Here is a 22,514-nt window from a genome sequence, read left to right as displayed (position 1 = left end):
TCCCAGAGCTGTCCCACAACTCCAACAAGTGCTAGGGACTCCAGGATACATTTTGGAAAGTTGGCTAGGACAGCGGTACCAACGGGAGAGAACTTTGTAATGTGTCTCCAAACCTAACATATTTGATGAGGCTGAGAAAGTATTTCTGAAAACTTCTGGCCAATCATCTTCCCCTACTAAACCCTGTAGATCTGATTTCCAATCGGCAATAAATTTCTGTATAGCAGAGAAAAGACGTTCAGTCAACATTGTATAAATGGAGGACAGTGGATGTGAAGGAAACTCTTGAGATACACACATTTTCAAATGGGGTGTTTCCTCGCCTATATGCGTTCAGTGAGCCCAAACTCATGAGGAAATGCTTTACTTGAAGGTATTTCCAAGTCTCACTATTAGGCAAACCCCATTTATCTTGAATGGAGGGAAAAGTCATAATATCTGAACCCTCAAACAAATGGTTTACCTTGAGGATTCCTTGAGAACGCCACAATTAGAATGAGTTACTAGGAATTCCGGGAGGAAATGCCAGGTTACCAAATAAAGGAGTTAGAGGAGAAGGGATAGGAGAAAGAAAAGGATGTGAACGTAAACGTCTCCAACAAGAAATTATTGGGCCTAATAAAGGGTGGGTAACCCGGGGAAAAGTTAAAGGCCAAGGGAAATTTAAATCTGCTGAAGGAAGGGAAGCTATCTCAATATCGGCCCACTGCTTTCTGTTAGATAACCTACTCCATTCCATGACCCTCGGGAGCAGGACCACATGGTAATAAGAGAGGAAGTGTGGCAATTGTAAACCTCCCTGATGTTTCCTCCTATAAAGTATCTCATGTTTGAAGCGGGGTTTGCGGCCCGCCCAAACAAAATCACGGACAATTAGATGGAGCGTGTTAAACCAGGAACGGGGTATTGTAATTGGGAGAGTTTGTAAAAAATATAGGACCCTAGGAAGTACATTCAATTTAATAATCCTATCCTGCCTGTCCACGAGATCTTAGAGCGCCAATTAAAAAGATCAGTTTGCAGCTTAGAAAACAAAGGGAGAAAATTAGATGAGAATATTTGGGAAAGATCCTTATGAAGGAAGACCCCCAAATACTTTATATGCGTAGGGTGCCAGGAGAAGTGGCAAAAAGAGTGTATATCATTCAAGCATCTCTGATCTACTGTGAGGTTGAGCGCACTAGATTTGGATAAATTTATTTTAAATTTGGAAAGCGCTCCAAATCGATCAAACTCCTTAAGAATATTTGGGATTGAGGTCCGCGGGTTGGTAATTACAGCCAAGAGATAGTCTGCGAAGAGAGCTAGCTTGTATTCTCTCTCTCCAACAATCAGCCCCGTTACATTACTATTAAGACGAATGGCCCTCGCCAGGGCCTCCATACATAAAATGAATACAAGTGGTGATAAGGGGCAGCCCTACCGAGTGCCATTGGTAATTAGAACTGGCTCCGACAGATCTCCGTTGATCCTTACTCATGCAGACGGAGTAGAATAAAGAGCTTGAATTCTCTGAATGCCCATAGGACCCAAACCCAGATGCTCCAATACACCCATCAAAAATACAAATCAACCCTGTCAAATGCCTTTTCAGCGTCTGTAGATAGAAGAATAGTTGGAATCTTACGGGAAACGGCCACATGAATCAGATCCAGAACCTTGGTGGAATTGTCCCTGGTTTCACGACCCGGGACAAATCCCACCTGATCTGAGTGGATCAATTTGGGTAGAAACAATTTGAGACAATTAGACATTAGCTTAGCAAAAAGCTTTAGGTCGACATTTAACGGAGATGGATCTGTATCTAGAGCAAAGGGCAGGGTCCTTCCCTTCTTTGGGTATCACTGAGATATGGGCAAGCAGAGAGTGAGAAGAGAAACAGAAATGGTTCGAAACATCGTTAAAAGCTCGGAGCATCAGGGGGGACAGGACCTGTCCGAACACCTTGTAATAGGCAATAGAAAACCCATCAGGGCCTCGACTTGCCATTAGGTGTTGATTTAATAACTTCATCTAACTCCTCTGGAGTGAATGGCTCTTCAAATGATTCTATATCTATATTCAATAAAGTGGGAAAACCAATCTCTTCTAAATAGGCCTTAATGGAGGCCTTCCATGAAAACGTGTCAGTCCCTTCCCTAGGATCTTCGAAATTATAAAGTTGGGAATAATACGATTGAAATGCTGCAGCAATATCTTTTGTGGAGTTACATGGAGAGCCAGAGTGTGACTTTACCTGGGCAATAAATGAGGTTGCACGTTGGTCGCGAAGCGCCTTAGCTAGAAGCCTCCCTGGTTTATTTCCCTGGAGAAAAAATCGACTACGACATTTACGGATATCTGACTTAATTTCATCAGACATTAGCATATTAAGGTCATGGCGAGCATCTGAGAGGGCTTGGAATATCTCAGGGGAAAGGGAGGATTTGTGTGTAATTTCTAAGGCTTGAATCTTTTGCACCTGTGCGTCTCTTATCGCTATACGTTGCGGTTTTAAATAAGACCCCAGCTGTATTAGTTTCCCACTTAAAACACATTTGTGTGCCTACAATAATGTAATCCCTATTGCGCACAATAACCGGAGCAGCAAAATTTCCAAATAGTATCACCAATACTAAATGCGAATAGAAAAATAAACAGAAGGAAATTGCGCTTCTTCCAGGACAAGAACAAAATAATGCAACCTAATAAAATTGTACCATACAGGGATAGATAATATCCACCAAAGTCCCAGTGTCCTTTAATTAATTCTCTTCAGTGATCAAATTAAATTCTCCTTCTCCACTTTCCCTTTGGGACACCTCTGTCTTAGTAGACCTCAAAAAAGAACACAAGAAGAATTCCGCATAGCATAATATTGTTTAATCACCACAAAAAAGCAAATATATGTGCACTTCTAGGGGTGAGTAATCCTGCGTACCAGAACAAGGCAAAACATATGCATGTCACAAGTAGGTATGTTCTCTAATATTCCCTCCAGGCCTGGATACCTTTACTTGGATATGTTCTTATGGTTACTTTCCTCTGGCCCTGCAGTGATTCCATACCTTCACCGATGCGTTTCGACCATGAAAGTCTTCCTCAAGGTGATATTACCCCTCTCTCCCTGCCCCCTTTTTATATCCTTTACAAACAGGAAATGAGGGGGGAGGGTGGTGCACACAATAGCACATGTTCTCATGTAAACATCAAATCATAACTTATTCGTAATAAACATGAACTAGATGCAATCCATAAAATTTCTTACAAACAATATATATAAAATATATAAACCTTTAACAAAAAACCTTTAAAATATCATCCTTCCGGTCCGGAGTTTTATATATCACTTTCGGCCAACCCTTTAAAAAGATTCCCATTCACCATTATGTTACGGGGCCCGGAGTTCCCGTCGCTTCCGGTTAACTCCATGTGTCCCGCCTGGAACGCAGGAGCCGGATAGAGCCCTCGCCTCTTCTGGTCCGTCAGCGCCGTACGTCACTACCGGCTTCCCCCGTGCACTGGATGTGACACATAGGGGCCGGATAGAGCTCTCAACTCTTCCGGTCTTACTAAACCACACGTCACTTCCGGGTTCCCTCCTGCATTCCACGTGTATCACACGGAGCCGGATAGAGCTCTCACCTCTTCCGGTCTCTCATGCGTTCCACCCGGAACGCACACACAGGATAAAGACTTTTCCAACTCCTATATCCTCGTTTATAACACATAGATAAATGATTAAAATATAAATATACAAAAATAAATTACTCTTTCCATCTAATTCATGAATTAGCTAGGTATAAATACATATCAAATTCTTAATAAAACTCTAATAAAACTCTTCTAAAAATACTTCATAAAAACCATTTAATTTCAAAACCGCTGTTCAATCCAGCTGGCATCAGAGTTTTCATGTCATAAATATATCTAATTTCTGTCTTAGCCAGATCTGATTCTTGACCTCTCTTTCTCCAATTTCTTTCCACTTTTTTAAGACCTACCATCAACCTAATACCATTTACAAGACATTTGTGTTTTTCTTTAAAATGTTGAGAAACGGAATGTTTTTCGAACCCCTTCTTTACATTACGAAGGTGTTCAGACCATCTCTCCTTCAACATTCTTGTAGTCTTTCCTATGTATTGAAGGCCACACTTACACTCAATGAGGTAAATACAGTTAGAGGTACTGCACGTGATGAAGGTATCAATTGTAAATGATTTTCCAGTGGATCTTGAAGTTACTTCTTCTATTTTACCTTTTTCACCTGTATGGGACCTACATACAAGACACGTGCCACGTAATTCTATTCGGTCTTTTTTCCGGTATTGCACTTTTAACAATGACATTCTTTACATTTTTTGGTCTCCTATACACAAATTGCGGTTTCTCTGATATAATATCTTTTAATACAGCGCCTTCCCTTAAAATATGCCAATGTTTTATTTATTATACTTTCCACCTTATTGTGTTGTAGATTAAATCTGGAAATTAATGGTAATTTAAAGTTTTTCTGTTATCATTATTTTCTTTAGGCCTAATTAGATCATTCATATCTAATTCTGTCATTTCTCTTACGGTACAGTTTATCTCTTCTGCGCAGTACCCTTTAGATATAAATTGGCCTTCTTCACTATATGTTGCTTTTTTAAATAAGACCCCAGCTGTATTAGTTTCCCCCTTAAAACATTTGTGTGCCTCCCAGACTGTAATTTTGGACATGTCAGGGAGATCATTGGTGGCTATATAGTCTTCTAATGCCAACTTAATCTGTTGTCGACAATAAGGGTCTTGAAGCAGTAATTCGTTCAGCCTCCAAGAAAAACGTGTCTGGTGCGGAGAAGGGAGTGTAATTCTTAATGAAACGGGAGCATGATCTGACCAGGAGATATGGCCGATCTTAGTTTCTTTCGTCAATTGAAGGAATCTATGTGAGATAAAAAGATAATTTATTCTTGTGTATAGCTTATGGGGGTGAGAGAAAAAAGAAAAGTCTTGTGTGTTTGAATGTTATACTCGCCAAATGTCTACTAATTGATGTGTATGAAGAATTTTCTTTACCTTACGGTGAAACTTGTCCGAATATCTAGGTGAATTATAATAGGAGTATAAATGTGGGTCAAGGGCCAATTTAAGTCTCCACCAAAGACTAGTATACCTTCCACATGTGCCTGAACAAGGTTCAAGGCCCTTTCAAAAAAGGTTGGGCCTTGTTTGGTGCATATACATTTACAACGTAAAAACCTGAGTATACACTTTGCACTTTATAAGTAAGATCCGGCCTGCAATCAGAGGTAAGCAAGTGATATCAGTAATGGGAATGTGTTTAGCAAAGATAATTGCAACTTCCAGGGACTTGCCCTCCAGGTTGTTGGAAAAATATCCACAAGGAAAGTCTCTATTCCTGAGAGGCGGAGCAGCACCTTCTTTAAAGTGTGTTTCTTGGAAGAACACTACATCAGCGTGCTCGGCCTTCATTTCTCGTAATGCCCTTGACCGCCGCTCAGGAACATTAAGACCCCGCACATTAATAGAAACAATGTTTAAATTAGTCATAATAGGTGGGAAAATTGAGCACTAAACTGGAGGAAAAATTGAGACGATCATAAGCATTTACATCAGTAGGGAGCATAAGGACAGTAGGACATACTAGACCAATATATTTACATATCTGTGGCATTGGAGGCATAGGGGAAAAAAAAGAGAGAAAACAATAAAGAACAAAATAGAAAATAGTATAGAAGACAAAAATCGTGCAACAGAGTGAAAGAGAGTATAACACCGCACTTGGACAACATAATGGTGGAAAACCAGTTCCACCACTAGGACCAGGATCTACCTATGCTCTGTAGGAGGCAACAGGGGACGAACAGGGAAAACAACCACTGCTACCCATAGAAAATTATCTATAAACAGATGAATCTATAAAATAGTTACAATTAGAATCAGCCGCGGAGAGCTAAGGGAAACCCCTCAAAAAACAATATCACAGCAGTATTCTCACTAAATAATCAGAGAAAGCATAGAAATAAACAAACAAACATAGGGACATAAGAGTAAAAACAAACCCTTGTAATATATAGAGTTACAAAATCTATTGGACTATATATTGTCACTTTGGAGAATAACTAAATCAAGCTATATGTATTAATTCCAGTAAAAATTGTTATTCATTACTCACGTGACCCAATTAAAAGTAAACAATTAGTCTCTTACACCAAAACTGTTGGAGTAGTATAGCTGTCAAGACTACATAAGGCACTCATAGCTCATGAAGGAGAGTCCCACAATATCTATTCCAACAGGCAAAGGGAAAATAATGTCGAGGACCACAGGATCATGGTCCAACAGCCTGGGACGACATAGAGGAAGGTGAAGTAGATTGAGGTCTTCTCCGAGAGCTAGGGGAGGATCCTATAGTCTGAAAGGGCATCATCCTAGAAGGAGCCGAAGGTGGACAGAGACTCTCTCCAAGAGGTCGCCAATCTGAGACTCGAACTATATCAATATCCAGAGCAGAACAGAAAAGGCAGATGTCATCTGAGAGACGAAGATTCACTGTCTTCCCTTCGGTAGTAGCCGTGAGACTAAAAGGAAATCCCCATCTGTACTTAATATTGCGGGAGTGCAGATCATCCGTTAAGGGTTTGAGTTGATGTCTCAGCTGTAGGGTTTGCCAAGAGAGGTCCTGGAACACCTGAATTGGATGACCATCAAGCTTTAAACTGTCTAAGTCCCGAATCCTCCGTAATATGTCGTCTTTCTGCATGAAATAGTGTAGGCGGCATATCACATCTCTCGGTCGTTCAGACTTTAGACCTCTAGGATGTAGTGCTCTATGAGCCCTATCGAAAACAATGGGATCATTAGGTTCACGTCCTAAGATTTCGTTGAATAGTTTAGTTAAAACATCCTGCAGACCGTGATGAGGAATGTCCTCCGGAACACCCCGAACTCTCAGATTATTACGACGACCCCTGTTATCTAGGTCATCTAGATGTGCTTTCAGACTTTGTATTTCAACAGCTTGCTATTTAATAGTGTCAACAAGGGCATGCTGAAAATCATCCACCACCTCTCCACGGCTCTCCAACGCTACTATTCGAGTTCCCAAGTGTGACAACTCAGATTCAAGTGAGGCAACGTCAGAATGCACCACCTCCTGCAACTTGTTTTCCAAAGAGGCAAAATCCACTTTAGAAGGGATATCAGTTTTAGTGGGCAGGGTTTGGAGGAGTTGCAGGACCTTGTGGAAATCTTGACGGTCACCTTGGCCAGGCATAATTGAGAGATCTTCAGTCCCAGACGGGGTATCTGAAGTTGCAGAATTGGCTGGTGAAGAGGGACATGGGGAGGCACATATGATGGAGTCTTTTTGGGAGTGAAGGAAGCGACGGAGATCATCTCTGGAGGAGTCTTTGGAAGACTTGGGTGTACTTTTTGACCCCTGACCTCTTTGTCGACTCATGAAAAAACTTCTCACTTTTCAAAAGGTAGGAACATAGAGTAAAAGCAGTGGTTCTCTCCTTAGCAAAGGAGGATTAGGAGGTCAGACAATCAGAGAAGCAGGTCAATCTCAGGAGGAGAGAGGGTGGACGACAGCCAGAATCTTGAGAGAGTCTAGAGGAGGCAAGGGAACCCCATTCTCCACGGCCGACTATGCGTTTCATTGGTTCATCTATTGAATTTCATCGTAAAGCAGGAGCAGCGACTATCTCCACCCGTCAGTCCCCATAGAGGTACTAGGCAGCCAGCTAAGAGACCAACATGTTTTGTGGGAGCTTATATGGTAAAGAAAATTCTGAGTGCATGCAGTGGCCGCATCTGACCACAAGGTGGAGTCCCACAATCACATGAATTCACATAGAGCCCAAAAACAGATTTTCTGTAGAGATATAACGGTGAGTTAAGGTAAAAATATGAAAAGCAAAATAGTCACTGCTTGTGATATCCCATGGAGTATCAAGGCAAAGATCAATTTAGTACCACAGCTAGAGTTAGGAGTGCAGGCAGTATGTGAAGTTTACTATATATGGTGTAACATGCAGGTTAGTGAGGCTTAACAGAAATGTCTCGTTTATTCACATCCACCTCACAGAGAAGGGTCAGAGCATAAGAGAGGGCTATCTACAGGATCTCTTATAAAGTTGCAGGAGTATCCCCAGGGAGAGCCCAGTACCTCTGTCAGCAACCTCAGCTGGATAGAGGGATCCAGGATGGTGGGCGTCTCTGGAGGTATGCAGCTGGCTGCTGCTAGTGGGTGCCAGCGATAGAGAGGGAGTCCAGGCAGCAGGTAGAGTGGTGATCCGGCAACGGCCGACCGCCTGGCATCAGGAGGAGGAGAAAGAGACAGCACATCCGCCGCGAGAGCCGTCTGCGTCACCGGTGGCAGAGCGCAGCAGTGTCACCTCAAAAATTTAATCCCCTGCTCAGGGAGAGATGGCAGGCCTCGGTCCGCCTTGCGGCAGGAGACCACTCCAAGAGGCGTTTTTTTTCCTATCAAGGAAGCGGCAGGTGCGTGGGTCACGGGGTAACACCTGGGGTGGTCAATGTTGAAAGGATAGGGTATGAGATGGGATATTTAGGTGCTTTATGTGAGGACCTCCAGCACATCATGTCCGGTAGATATGGCCGCCTAGCCACGCCCCCATGACTGGATGTTTATATGCAGTTCAGCTCTGTTATTTACGTTGTCATTCATTGGACAGCGATGTTAGAACCAGAGTAAATAACTATAAGACTGATTATATTTACAATTAAAAAGTACACTTATATAAAAAAATAAAAAGCTAAAACAGAATCCATTATAGGAAATGGTAACCATATACAAAAGCTATATAAAAATAAAGATGTGATCTCTTAAATTATTTCAGCTCAAAATTGCAATTTAGTCCCAATGGTGCCAAAGTCCCCAGAGAATATATTAAATTCAACTCAAATTATGGGACCTTCAATTACTTAATATGTGCCTAATTCTAATAGTTTTTTATTCCCATAGTGTGACAAGAATGTCATTCAGTAAAGTGCATTCAAAGTGTATGAGTCTCCAGTCCCTTTCTGATATTTCTTAATTTTAAGAGGCCTTTAGGTTATCCCTATATTGAACTTGTTACAAGTACACTCAATGGCATAAACCAAGTTCTTAGTACTGCATGTGACGAACTCGCAGATTTTGTAGCTTTTCCTGTTTATTTCCCCACATTCAGTTTTTCAATTCTTTCTTTTTTTTCTTTAGATACAAGTCGAGATTCCCTGTCGGTTTTATCTGTGGTATCCATAGATTTTTAGCTTGAGGTTATGACAGACAAAGTAAAACAACCTATTTGTCAATTCCTATGCTTATACCTTAAATACCTTGGGGTCTGTATAATTTCTTCGGTCTCTTGAGTTTTCCCTGTGATTATTGCATTAAACCAATTTCTGTGATGTGAACTACTAGCATGAATAAAATATTTTATATCAATGGGCTTGATAAAACTTTTGGTGCAAGTTTTATTATCCTGTATGTATATTGTAAAATGTAAAAAGTTAATCTCTGAAGTACTGGAATTAAATGCAAGAAGAATGCTTCTGTTGTTTGCGTTTTAGATAATCACAGAAGCAATTCAGGCGATCTTGACTGCCTCTCCAAATGATTAAAATGTTGTATATGTACCTCAATCAGGACACTAGGTTCACCCTGAATGGGTAATCATTCCAGATGACCTCAATCTTCCACTGCCCCATAACCAAATTAGCATAACTCAGGGTGAATAAAGTGCCCATGGCAGTCCCTTTCTTTTGAAGATAAAAATCATTACCATATAAAAATAATTGTTATCAAAATAAAGGCCTTTAATATTAAATTCTTGTAAAACTAGATCGAGTTCTGAGTTTTTTTTAAAAAAACAACAACTTGTTGCTACATTAAGACCCTGTTTGTGTTCAATAATGGTGTATAATGAATCCACATCAGCAGTCACCAGAAAGAGACCTTCCTTCCATGATATAGTATTTAGATAGTTGAGCACATCTCTTGCATCTTTTAGACGTGATTTATTCTTCAAAACAAGAGGTTGAAGATAACAGTTAATGTATTCAGAGAGGTATTGAAGATACAAACAGCAATTGACAAATAGATTTTTAGTTTGTGGTTACAACAGACAAAGTGAAACAAGCTGTAGATACCACACATAAAATCGATAGGGAATCTTTCATTGTATCTACAGAAAAAATATAAGGTCGATTTTGAGTGGTACTTTATAACTGGTTTTAGCTCTCAATTTTAGGAAATATAAAAATTCTTAAGGAGACACTGGGATATTCTTCAAAAAGACCCTGGTATTGGGTCTATTATTCAATCTCATCCAATGTATATATAGAAAAGCCCCAAGTATAAGCAAACATCTCGATAAGAATAAATATAAACCTAACAACATAAGCTCCATTACTTCCAAAGGATTCTATAGATGTGACTCCTGTTTGGGGTGCAAAGCTGTAAAAGGAAGTATTAAAAATACTGAATGTGTGGAAATATACAGGAAAATCCACAAAATCTGTGAGTACTAAGGACTTGATTTATGCTATTGAGTGTATTTGTAACAAGTTCGATATTAGGATAATATTTTCTACCTTTGAAAACTGAAATTAGTGAAAATAAGGAATATCAGGAAGTGCATGAAGACTCATGCCCTTTTAATGAACTTTAAGGTATCACATATCTGTTTCACTTTGACACAGGTTCTCAAACTCGGTCCTCAGGACCCCAAACAGTGCATGTTTTCCAGGTCTCCTCACAGAGGGTCCTATTTATCAATATTATTTTGACTAAACTTTTTTTTTTTTTAAAGTGTGCTTTCAAACCCTTTTCACATTATTTTAGTATCACATACATTTATTAAAGGGCAATTGGAGTAGAATTCATAAAATTGTACTCCAAACCCTAATTATAACATATTGTTAGTAATCGGATCACATTTCCCACAATTCTAATGGAAAATGTGATCTGCCGGAGATTTACTAAGAATAAATAAATAAAATATGCGTGAAAGCACTGTGATAACGCCACTTGGAGATGGCGTTATCAGGGCTGATCACTTAAAAACAAAAAATCCCCATCCCCAGCAGCTGCCGCCCCACCCCCTTACACCCCCTGCTGCTGCACGACTCTGATGCTCCCATCCTCATACTACCCCTCTCATCTCCCTGCTGCTGCTGCCCCCCATCAACCCCCCCAGCCGCATACACAACCTGCCGCCACCGCTGCCTTACTCCCCCTGCTGCTGCCCTAGTAGCCACTTGTCTAAAAAAAAGGAGACTTACCTGGAACTGGTGAACGGTGGTCTCCTCTGTCAAGCGGATCAGCTGATGACTGCTGCCAGCTGAGATGCAGTAAAGTGCTGGCCGGCACTTTCCTGCATCTCAGCTGACTGCAGCATCAGCTAATCGGCCGGTCAGAGGAGACCGCTCGTTCCGGTACAGGCAAGTGTGATCGACAGTCAGTGTCAGTGGCGGGGGGGGGCTTCAGTGTCAGCGGCTGTGATGACAGGGCAGGGGCAGTCAAAGCCAATGACGGGGGGCAAAAACGGAGATGAATTTAATGTGTTCACTGGTGACTTTGACACCATAGGGACTAAATTGCGAAATTAATCTTATAATGGATTCTACTTATGTGTATGTTTTCTTTCCTTTCTTTATTTTAAATAGTTTTATTGTAAATATGTTTAGTCTTTCAGATATTTACACTGTATTGGACATCGCTGTCTGCTGAATGACAGCGTAAATAACCTAGCTGCACTGTATATAATGATCACAGAGTCGTCACATGGTCCAGGATGGGTTTGTTTACATCTGACGTCATACCCCACTGCAACAGTTAGTGTGCCCACACACATACCGATATATACTTACGATCCGACGATGTGTCCGATTTCCCTTGAAATTCTACCTGGCAGCTCAGCACACGATCAGCGCACAATCAGCATACGATATGCTGTCCTATCTTCATACGATCTCCTGCACCAGACTTTTTTTTACAGTGCATTGTTTCTTAGATTGTCAAATCTGCCGTACTGCATGGCAGACCTGAAGATGCGACGTGCGACCAGCGGGGGCGCGCATCGCATCGTGATCCTGAGTGGGGACTCAAGATTTGGGCATTTTTTACCCGATCTGTCGTTCCAATGTGTCGGAATCGGCCAGATCGGGAAAAAAAAAATCGCTCTGTGTGTGGGCACCTTTAGCAATGAGTTCCACAGGATTACCCATAAGGCAGAGTCACGTGATCAGAATAACTTTATTGACAAGCATCCGTGAACAATGGCCAGCACTGTAGATAACAACCACTGTGGACTTTACAAGGGACTTATGCATGCATTTTAAGTGACATTTATATTAATAGACTTTACACATATGTACTTTTGGTCTGTGGCTATTGGCTACTTCTGGTATAAATATCGGCTCTTGGTCTGTCCTCTCAGACCTTGAAAAGACCTAAGAACATTCTTGCCATTTCTCCCTGATTGTAAGGGAGACTCCCTGAAATATCAGCAATCTCCCTGACGAGTCTAGTGATCTCCCTGCTTTCACATTACCCCCATTATGTAGCTGTTCTATATAAAAAACACAGAGATATATATACATCCAAATGAGATCATTAGTATAATTTCTCAGCATTGGTTATAAGGCACAATGGAGCTGATTCAGACCTGGTCGCCAGGAAGCGTTCGCTCGTAGCTGCCGCTGGTTCGCATTGTGCGCATGTGTATGCATCGCAATGCGCGTGCGCGAACTAGTCCAAGTGATCGGGAAGCGTACGCTCGGCGAGCATAGACAGCCCAGCTGAATGAGTGGCAGGAGAGGCCATTTGTGGGTGGTATCAGGGGCTGGCCACTAGAAATGGCGCAGGCGTGCCTGAGCGTCTTAATGCCGTTTCAGAGGCGTGCATAATTAACAGGCAGCGTCATAGTACACGTCACCTGGTTGAATTTACACTGAAGTGCTCATAGTGCTTGCGGTAGGGTATACTCAATCTCAAGCGCTGCAAATGCATCCGATGGTCCTTGATGTACCGATGGTTACATACACTTCCTGGAGATGACGTGCACAAGTGGGCGTCTTAAGACAGGCTGGTGGGCGTCTGCATACACAAAGCGATCGCATGCTAGGACATAGTGGGCGTGCTTATGCCTTGCCATGTGATCACCTGCCTTGCCGTCACTTAGCCAAATTTGTCTGAATCGAGCCCAATGATCCCTCTGGCTACATGTATTTTCTGAAAAGTATCTGTGTTTTCATCAACAAGTAGATCCTACCCCCTGCTTTGGGGCTCATTTACATTTGGATGTCGGGGCCGGATTAAGGTCTGTGGGGGCCCCTGAGCAACAAACTTGTGGGGGCCCCTATATACCACCGTCCCCTGTAGTAATGCCCCTTATGCAGTGCCCCTTATATAGTGCCCCCAGACCCAGTAGTGGTCCCCCCTATACACAGTGCCCCTTATATAATGCCCCAGTAGTGGTCCCCCTGTACAGTGCCCCCATTAATGCACCTTATATAGTGCCCCCAGACCCAGTAGTGTCCCCCCCCTATGCAGTGCCCCTTATATAATGCCCACAGTAGTGGTCCCCCTATACAGTGCCCCCAGACCCTATAGTGGTCCCCCTATGCAGTGACCTTTATATAACTCCCCAGCAGTGGTCCCCCTATACAGTGCCCTCAGTAGTGCCCCCAGACCCAGTAGTGGTCCCCCCATGCAGTGCCCCTTATCTAGTGCTCATAGTAGTCCCCCCTTATGCATTGCCCCCAGAAGTAGTCCTCACCTATACACTGCCCCCAGTAGTAGCCCACCCAAATTCAGTGCCACCAGTAGTTGTCCTATACATTGCCCCCAGTAACCCCATGAAGCGGCCCCCCCTATGCAGTGCCCCTTACACACACAAAAAAAAACACAACTTACCTGAAACCCCGCTCCTGACGCGACCGCCGCTGTCCGCTCTGGCTCCTCTTCTCCTGCCGTATGGGAGAGATGTCAGCGTCATGGCGTCACTCCCATCATCACTCGGGGGGGAGCTGGAAGACGGAACTCATAAGTGAGCTCCAGCCGGCTCCCTCCATTGAAGCAGCAGCCAATGAGAGTCTGTCTGACTCTCATCAGCTGCTGTAACAAACACACAGCTGCCGGCGGCGGCTGTGTGTTTGTCACTGTGTAGTGTGGCCGCTCTCACTGCGCGGCCTACACTACACTAGCGGCGGGGACACTAGCGGCGGTGAAGCCACCAGCTGCACCGCTGCTAGTGGGGGCCCCTCTGTGTGTGGGGGCCCAGGGAAGACTGCCCCTGTCGCGCCCCCCCCCTTAATCCGGCCCTGGATGTAAGGCAACATTGACACGCCCCTCAGATGTAGCAGTACACGTCCGTTTTACCGCCACGCTCATAGGTACTGCTTTCACAATCTCCGTGAAATGCTTTTTCAAAAGTAGACAAGTATGCCTAAGAATAGGTTCAAATGTGTTGGTGGAGGGGCAGTTCTTCCAGAGCTAGCACTACTTACCCGATTGGTTTGGTTACTATCCTGAGCCTGACTTTGGTTGGACACGTATAACATCACAATTCTGGTAGGCATTCTGGCACCTATTCTTAGGATTTATGTAAGTTTGATGTGTTATCTGCTAATGTTTTTTATGAAGATTTGTGCATTAAACTTTATTACACTATTGAGATTTATTTTTAATTTCTGGGGAATATATATAAAGACCCGTAAGATAGCCTGTGTGAAACTGAACCTGGCTGTCCATATAATGAAGGGCTTCATATTACCATTATTCCTGTAAGTGCAATACCAAGGGGTTACTGTGTGATTGGTTCCGGTGTAGGGAAATTGAGAGATCACATCCTGATAAGCTAACATTCCTCCCTTGGTCTTGAAGGTGAGACATCTCCCTCAGCGGTGTGGTGATAAGTTTCTGGATATCGCACTTTTTGGGGGGGAAAAATACACTATTGCATTATTTTCTATTATCTGCATGACTTTCATTGAAACCTGTGGAATTTGGAGGACATAGCCACAAGGACATTGTCACATGAGCTATAAGGGACGTATAATTATTTACTAGCGCCTGCATGACTTTATAGTCCATGTGTCTCCAGTTTGGAATGGTTGTCCTGGCAATGCATTGGATTACTGTAGTTGCAAAATATTATATGACTGGAAGTTAAGCATTCATTATAGTAGCACCATTACAACTGTTATGATCATAATCATCTTTTTAATACTGTACTGACTAATCAAAGGCTGTTTACAACACCAATAAATAAAGTACCGTGATGAAATATGAATACTTAACAAAGTAAAATAATTTGGCACAATCAGCTTCTGTTACAGGGAACTACTTACATTTGTGAATGATTAGCTCGCATCTTCATACTTCTAAACCTATTCAGGTTTAATTGTCTATGCTAGAATCCCCACCACTACTTGCAGACTAGTATCACCCCTGACACGTATTTGTTTTCAGCTGATAATAAACTCTCATTCAGGTATATTAAAATGGGTTTGTTCTCAGGAACTAATATACAGAATTAATTCCAAACATGAAGGTATAATAAAAAGATTACAAAATAGCGCATTGACTATCATGATCACATCGATTTTGATTGGAAGATGATTAGCATTGTGTTCAATTTTAAGTGACAGTCTGTTATGGGTCCAGTTGCGCCCAATTCCAGGTAGTTAAACTCCAGAACTGAAGTACCACCAGCAGGTCATGTTTTGTGGATTTCTTTAGTTATGCACAGGTAAGTTGATATATTTTGCTGGGTTAGTAAATATACCACCTGATTCCACAGACAAAACATGACCTGATGGGAAAACGTGAGGGTTGAACTCGAGAACCACTGAGATATGACATGCGTTTTGCAGCATGTATCGAGAAGTACAGCTCTTCAACAGCAATGCTGGCTACAGTGTGCCCTCCTGGCACCACGCAAGCCAAATGCAGGGCCTGTGAGGTAGCAACGGTGCCACCCCCAGGATCTTGCACCCTGGGCGACACCACTGCTCACACACTTCTAGTTACGGCCCTGTATGAGATGAGGTGGAGGAAAGGATGACAAGTTTAGTAGTATCTAGTATGGAAAAAAGATGATGGCCCCTGATGCAGCTTTTTGGAGAGTGTGTAGACAGGGTAATTTTGTACGTCACTTCTGATTCGTTAACGTGGCTGCTGAAACAAATACATATTTTAAAGACAAAAGGGCACAGACGGTGTAATGATTAGTGTTACTGCCTCACAGCACTGAGGTTGTGGGTTCAATTCCCACCTTGGCCACAATTGTGTAGAGTTTGTATATTCTCCCTGTGCTTGCATTGGTTTCCTCCGGCTGCTCCGGTTCCCTCCCACACTCCAAAAATATACTGGTAGGTTAATTGGCTCCCAACAGAAATTAACCCTAGTGTTTGTGTGTGTGAGCATGTGGTAGCGAACATAAATAACTGGTAATTAGTAAATCATATTATAGGTTTTTGTGTTTAAGGAACCGGTGTGGTTTCGGCGAGTTGGCAGCTAAATTTAAAACTGCAATCCGTTTGAAGGCAAAACCAGCCTTATAAGTAATTACGGCTTTAAATTTTGCAGTGAACTCGCCGAAACCACTTCGGTTCCTTAAACTCAGAATCTATTACATAAGCCCTAAAGTGGGCTTTATGTTTTACTTCTCAATATATTCAGAAGGTAATAGGTAACAAATAATTACTGACAACTAGAAAGAGTAAAGGATCCCAAACATCAATGTTCAAATGTAGAGGAAAAAATTAAATTTATATATGCCAAGCCCATTGGGGGTTTTTTTAAGTCAGTTTTGTTTTGCAATCCTATTGTTGCTGTATATGTGTACCATTTAAGCATACTGTTGTCACAATTTCAGAGAAGGCTTGTGTCTTCAGGCCATTACAGTATGTCCTGTGCAGTGAAAACATTGTTCAGTGGTATATACAGAAGGAATAGAGCTGAGTCATGAGGAGAGTGGTGATATCCTCCCATTGTCCTATATGTCTTTGTAGTCTAATCAAAGCTGTTTCTCGTGTTAAGGTGGGTACACAGTCACACCTGACTGATATATCTGCAGATCGAGTGATCTGCAGGTATATCTGTAGATGATGGTCGTTCATACACACTGAACGACCATCATCTATCCGGCAGCCGTGGCTCTCGCTGGCTGGGGGGCGGGTCCGCCCTCCTTCCTGCAGCTGCCGCTCCATGTGTACGGCGGGTCTGCAGACCGCCCGTACACACTTGCCATTGGACAGATATGTCCATCAACTGTGTAGCACAGTCAATGCGATATGTCTATGAATGTCGTCGTTCACAGACATATAGGGCCAAATGTAATAGGGTGTCAGTTTTAGTAACAGTACAAACTCGCACTTTTTAAAGTGCGAGTTTGTACTGAAACTCGCAAATTCAATAGCCTGCGAACTTTTCAGCTCGAGGCTACTGCATTTGCGAGTTTAGGACTATGTAAACTGACACCTTTTAATGCGAGTAGCATTAAAAGGTGCGAGTTTTAGAGAAGCCATCACAGATCAGTGAGATCTGTGATGGCTTCTGTGTGTGTTAAAAAAAACAAAAAACGTGCACCCCCTCCCCAAAAGCATAACCAGCCCCGGGCTTTATAAAGCCTGTTCTGGTTCAAAAAATACAGGTGCCAAAATGCGTAGGGGACCCCTGTATATTAAGAACCAGCACAGGACTTTGTTGAGCTGGTCCTGGTTCTGGAAAATCAGGGGACAAAACGAGTAGGGGTCCCCTGAAAATTCCAGAACCAGCACCGAACTCTTTCTAGCAGGGGGATAATGCCACAGCCAGGGAAAACCTTTCACCGGTTTCCCCGGCCAAAGCATTATCCCTGACTGCTAGTCAGTCCAGGCCGGGGATCCCTGGGGAGTTGAGGACCCCCCAATAAAGGGGTCCCCCTCTCCAGGGCACCCCAGGCCTAGACTGATAGCCCGGGGCTATCCCCGGCACCCTAGGGCGGTGGGTGCCGGGTTGATAGTGTAAAGTGTAAAATTAAAGTTTCCATATTGTCTTTGGTTGTAGAACCACAAGTACCAGCAAGCCTCCCCTGCATGCTGGTATTTGGAGAACCACAAATACCAGCATGCGGGGCATTACGGGCCCGCTGGCACTTGTAGTTCCACAACTAAAGAAATACGTAAATAAACAAACATACACCGTGAAAGTATAATTTTTATAAAACATACATGCACACTCACACTCACACTCACACTCACACATACTCACCTAGTATCCAAAGTAATCCATAGAGGTGTACCTGGAAAAAAAAATCCATACTCACCTCTCCTATGCGTCGATCACGTCCACTTGTCCAAGTAGGCAATCCAGGGGTTAAAATAAAAAAACGCCCAAAAACCCGATCCATACGGACTGAGCAAAGGTATGTGTGTACACATACCTTTGCTCCGCGTAAATGACCGGGGCACACGTGTGCCCCGTCAGTGAAGGGGCCGCCAGCCAATCAGGGAGCATCTCCGTCGGAGCAGCTCCCTGATTAGCTGAATGCGGCCAGCCTGTGTGTCCCATAGACGTCTATGGTGAGAAATCCCCATAGACGTCTATTGTGGGAACCGCTACATCGTAGCCGCAAGATTAATTGAGGTTAATCTTGTGGTTACATCACTGATACAATGTCGCGACATTGTATCAGTGATGTAACCACAAGATTAACCTCCTACTACCCCTGCCAGTGCTGCAACACTGGTGAGCGGTCCGGTGATTACGGCGGGCACCAGCGGAGCTTGGCTACTGCTTCCCTGGAAGAACCTGTAGCTGTAGGTCTCAGGAGATTGGGTCCTGTCTCCCTGTATAACTTTCCCTGGATTGATCGGCCAATATATCGGCCAGTGTGTACCCAGCATTACATCTTTAAGTTTATATGGAGCCTACAAAGTTAATTTATGACTGTGCAAATCTGCAGCGCAAATACTCTTCTATATACTTTGGCTATTTGTGAAGCTTTCCCTCGTTAGCACCTCTTCCACCCTCCTTAGTATTTACAAATGTGTCCACAGTAATCTTACTTCCTCACGCGTTAAACAGCCCTTCTAGTTGCGGCATGCCTTGGTAGCACCGAGCGTCTTTTTGTGTGACTTTTACCTACCTTACCTACAAGTGTATGCGAAATGCTATGTTACAGTGTCCGCGGCTGTGACACTGTAACGTAGCATTTGCCATGCAGATACACTTGCAGTTGAACACAGAATAGGCATGCCGCATATCATTTTAATCAGCGACCTATTTGCATCACTTTGCGAATAAAACAAATTTGATGGTAAAAAGTTGCACAAAAAGACACTCTGCGCTATCGAGACGCATGGCGCTCACACGTTATGTTTAACGCGACTTGTAGCACACGGGGGTAAGATGTATGTAGTACCCTTGTGCAACAAGTTTTACAATTACAAGTTGTATTCTCATATTTAATAAAAAATTCCAAGATGTATAGAGAGAATTGGCTTCTAGTCATTTGTAAAGATATTTCTGAAAACAAACAAGTATTAAGCTTAATATTAAAGACTGGATGGAGATAGCGCTATTTGTCATCATTTCTGTGTACTGATGGCCATTGCTTACTTCACAGATTGTTGCAGGATATTCATTCACTGCGCGCAGCACTTATGAAGTCAGCATAATGGAAGGTGAGCAGGTGACCGTTCTGGAGCCACATGACAAGAACGGGAGTCCGGAATGGAGCTTAGTGGAAGCAAGCGGCCAAAGGGGTTACGTGCCCTCCAGCTACTTACTGAGAGTACCGGTGCAAGAAAGCAAACGCAGGACATCCACTAGTCATGTGGTGATCCCTAAGCGCTAGAATCATGATGATCACTCCCAGGAGTCCCTGAACAACATCGTACACTGTATGGCTACAGCTCCTCTCATTCTGTGTGGCTTTCAACTAACTGTAGTCCTGCATGTAATCTGCATGTAACACATAGGGGTCTATTCAGCATTGATATTTTTACATAATAAATACGGAAACTATGATTTCCGTATTTTTTCTGTAAATGTCCTATTCAGCAATGGGATAATGGAGAAGATAACGCAATTATCTTCTCCATTACTTCCCATCTCGCAGAGTTCCGCCCTGTAGGGATCAGCCATTGATCTCTATAGCGCTTTAACACTTTTTGCTAGTCAGCAAAGCAAAAAGTGTTAAATCACTCGATAGATATTTCCTTTATATAACGCCATTTCAGAATGGCGTTACACGAAGAAAATACTTAAATATCCCAAAAACTGCAGGGACAGAGGGAAATTCTCCCATAAGCATCTGGTAAGCCCGCCCAGTCTCCATCCCTGCTTCTCGGTGACCGGCGACAGGTAAGTCACTCTAGAGGCTTTTAAACCTGCCGAAATTGATTGATATGTGTATACAAGCTTTATACTAGCCTGTATACATGTATATTTATGTGCGATTATATTTAACATTTATATATAAATGTTAATTATAAAGGCACATAAATATACTAGTATAAAGCCTGTATACACATATCAATCAATTTCGGGAGGCTAAAGCTGTACTTACCCCTCCGTGGTCACTGGGAAGCCAGGATGGAGATTGTTCCCGAGCGTATGACTGAGCATGCGCAGGGAACAAACAGGAGGGATTGTTTTCGTAATCCCGAAAACAATCCCTTCTGTGACATCGCAGGGGCAGTTTGTTACCGCAACCGCTGTCCCTGCTGAAAATAATGCTGCATAGCTTACTTATTTTATCATAATTGATAAAATATCGTGACAATGTTGCCTGATAATATTCTGGGCAACATCGTCACTGTTGCTGAATAGACCCCATAGGCTGTTATCAAACAAGTATAATCGTTGTCTTTTATATGCAGTGTAGTTATCTACATGATAAACACACAAGACTCCATATACTGACCTCACTAGCTATGCAAGCTGCATTAGCAGCAGACTTCATGTACTCTAATTAGTTCTTATGACCTTGCACTATATATGACCTTAACAAAACATGCGAATCTTCATGAATGAAATGCCTGAATTATTTTGCAGTGTGGATCTACATAATAATTATATGAATGGAATAGAACGTGGGTATCCATCTTGCAAATCAGCTCTTAATGTGATTTTTGCAAGTTCCCCCCACTCCCATTGGATTTGCATTGATCAGAGGATAGCCAGAAGAAATTGCACTAGTTTCTGTTTAGAGTCACTGTACTGTAGTATGATGATGGCAGACCAGCATGCAATCTTGTGTACACTGGAGATACATGAGGCATTATTAGACAGCCTGTGCTTTGTGTGCACCATTACTCTTGATTCCTACAAATCTAGGGAACGGAGGTAACTTGTATGTGTCAGATATCATACACTTCTGCTCACCGCTAAGAGGTTCATAGTGACCTAAGCTGGAAGACGCTGCAGTTACAACAGAGAATTTCTCTCTAAACTGCGGATCGCAATTGTAAAAGATCTACAAAGAATCTATTCATAGATGATATGAAGCTAATTGCTGGCCTGCTGCCTTCCTGGAAATCTCTTAATAGAAGTGTCGGCTTCTTGTCTTAAATGGACTTTGCTATTAATTGTATTGTTATCTATTTATGCTTATTTGATTAAGACACAAACCAACACAGATTGTAACCTTCACTGGCCAGTGCAATCATGCCTGATAAACTGCATTATAAATGTTAGTATAGTTTTACACTGGAGGATTATATTCAGCAGACTAATGCATCTATGTACACTTAATTGACTAGCTTGGACTGTTCCTTACTCCTCCTATGGGGGAAATGAAATGTATAAAACTTCAGTAGGGGCTGCTACTGTAATACATGTAATAAATGCTGTTATTTACATAGTGGACTGTATTGTTTTTCATCTCCCACTGGGCTGTAGCAGACACATTGTACAGAGTTAAGATAATAGAGTAAAACCAGATTCACCCATGTCCCCTCTATATAAATGGTTGCTGCCTGTAACATTCTTATTTGAGTCTGTGTAAGAGAGCTGCAATTAGATTGGCTTTGTTTACCACAGTAACATCTTAGCATATAACTGTGCAGTAGCCAAATCAGGTCTATCATTTCCTCCATATTAGTGCTATCAACCGTGTTACGGTGCATAAATACGGTCAAATCAGACAACCATAACAATATCGTTGTCTGATAGTCCTGCATGTGCTGGATGATCGATATCGATCATCCAGCACACCACCAACCCCCAAACGACTATAACGACCCGCGATTAACGATCGCAGTTCCCTATAGTAACCTGGTCGATACTGACCAAGTTGGGCTGCATGCACGGGCGATGGTCGTTATCGACCATCCATGCCCGTTCATAGTCCGTCGTTTGGGGGTTGGAAGGGGCCAAAAAATGGACGATAAAACGATATCGTTATTGTTTATATCGTCCTGCAAAATCTGACAGTGTGTATGCACCATAACACTGGTTGTTCCTCACTTTCAGTTATCAGCTGGGAAGTAAAGTGACACTCTTTGGTCATTCTATGGTA

The 22,514-nt window shown here is 42.6% G+C and overlaps 1 protein-coding gene across 1 annotated transcript in view; it reads left to right on the top strand.

Moving 5' to 3' along the window:
- The window catches only part of ARHGEF37 (Rho guanine nucleotide exchange factor 37), a 117,482-nt gene extending 95,642 nt beyond the window's left edge, over positions 1–21,840 (top strand). Inside the window, exon 15 of the mRNA XM_088475773.1 lies at positions 19,617–21,840. Coding sequence (XP_088331899.1) covers positions 19,617–19,847 — 231 coding nt within the window. The 3' untranslated portion in view covers positions 19,848–21,840. The remainder of the gene's footprint in view (positions 1–19,616) is intronic.
- Positions 21,841–22,514: the final 674 nt, after the last annotated feature.

Source organism: Taudactylus pleione, unplaced genomic scaffold, assembly GCF_031769625.1.
Source record: "Taudactylus pleione unplaced genomic scaffold, aTauple2 ptg000178l, whole genome shotgun sequence".
Classification (NCBI taxonomy): domain Eukaryota; kingdom Metazoa; phylum Chordata; class Amphibia; order Anura; family Myobatrachidae; genus Taudactylus; species Taudactylus pleione.
Note: the sequence above shows the minus strand (reverse complement) of the source record. Positions and strands in the feature narration are given on the sequence as shown.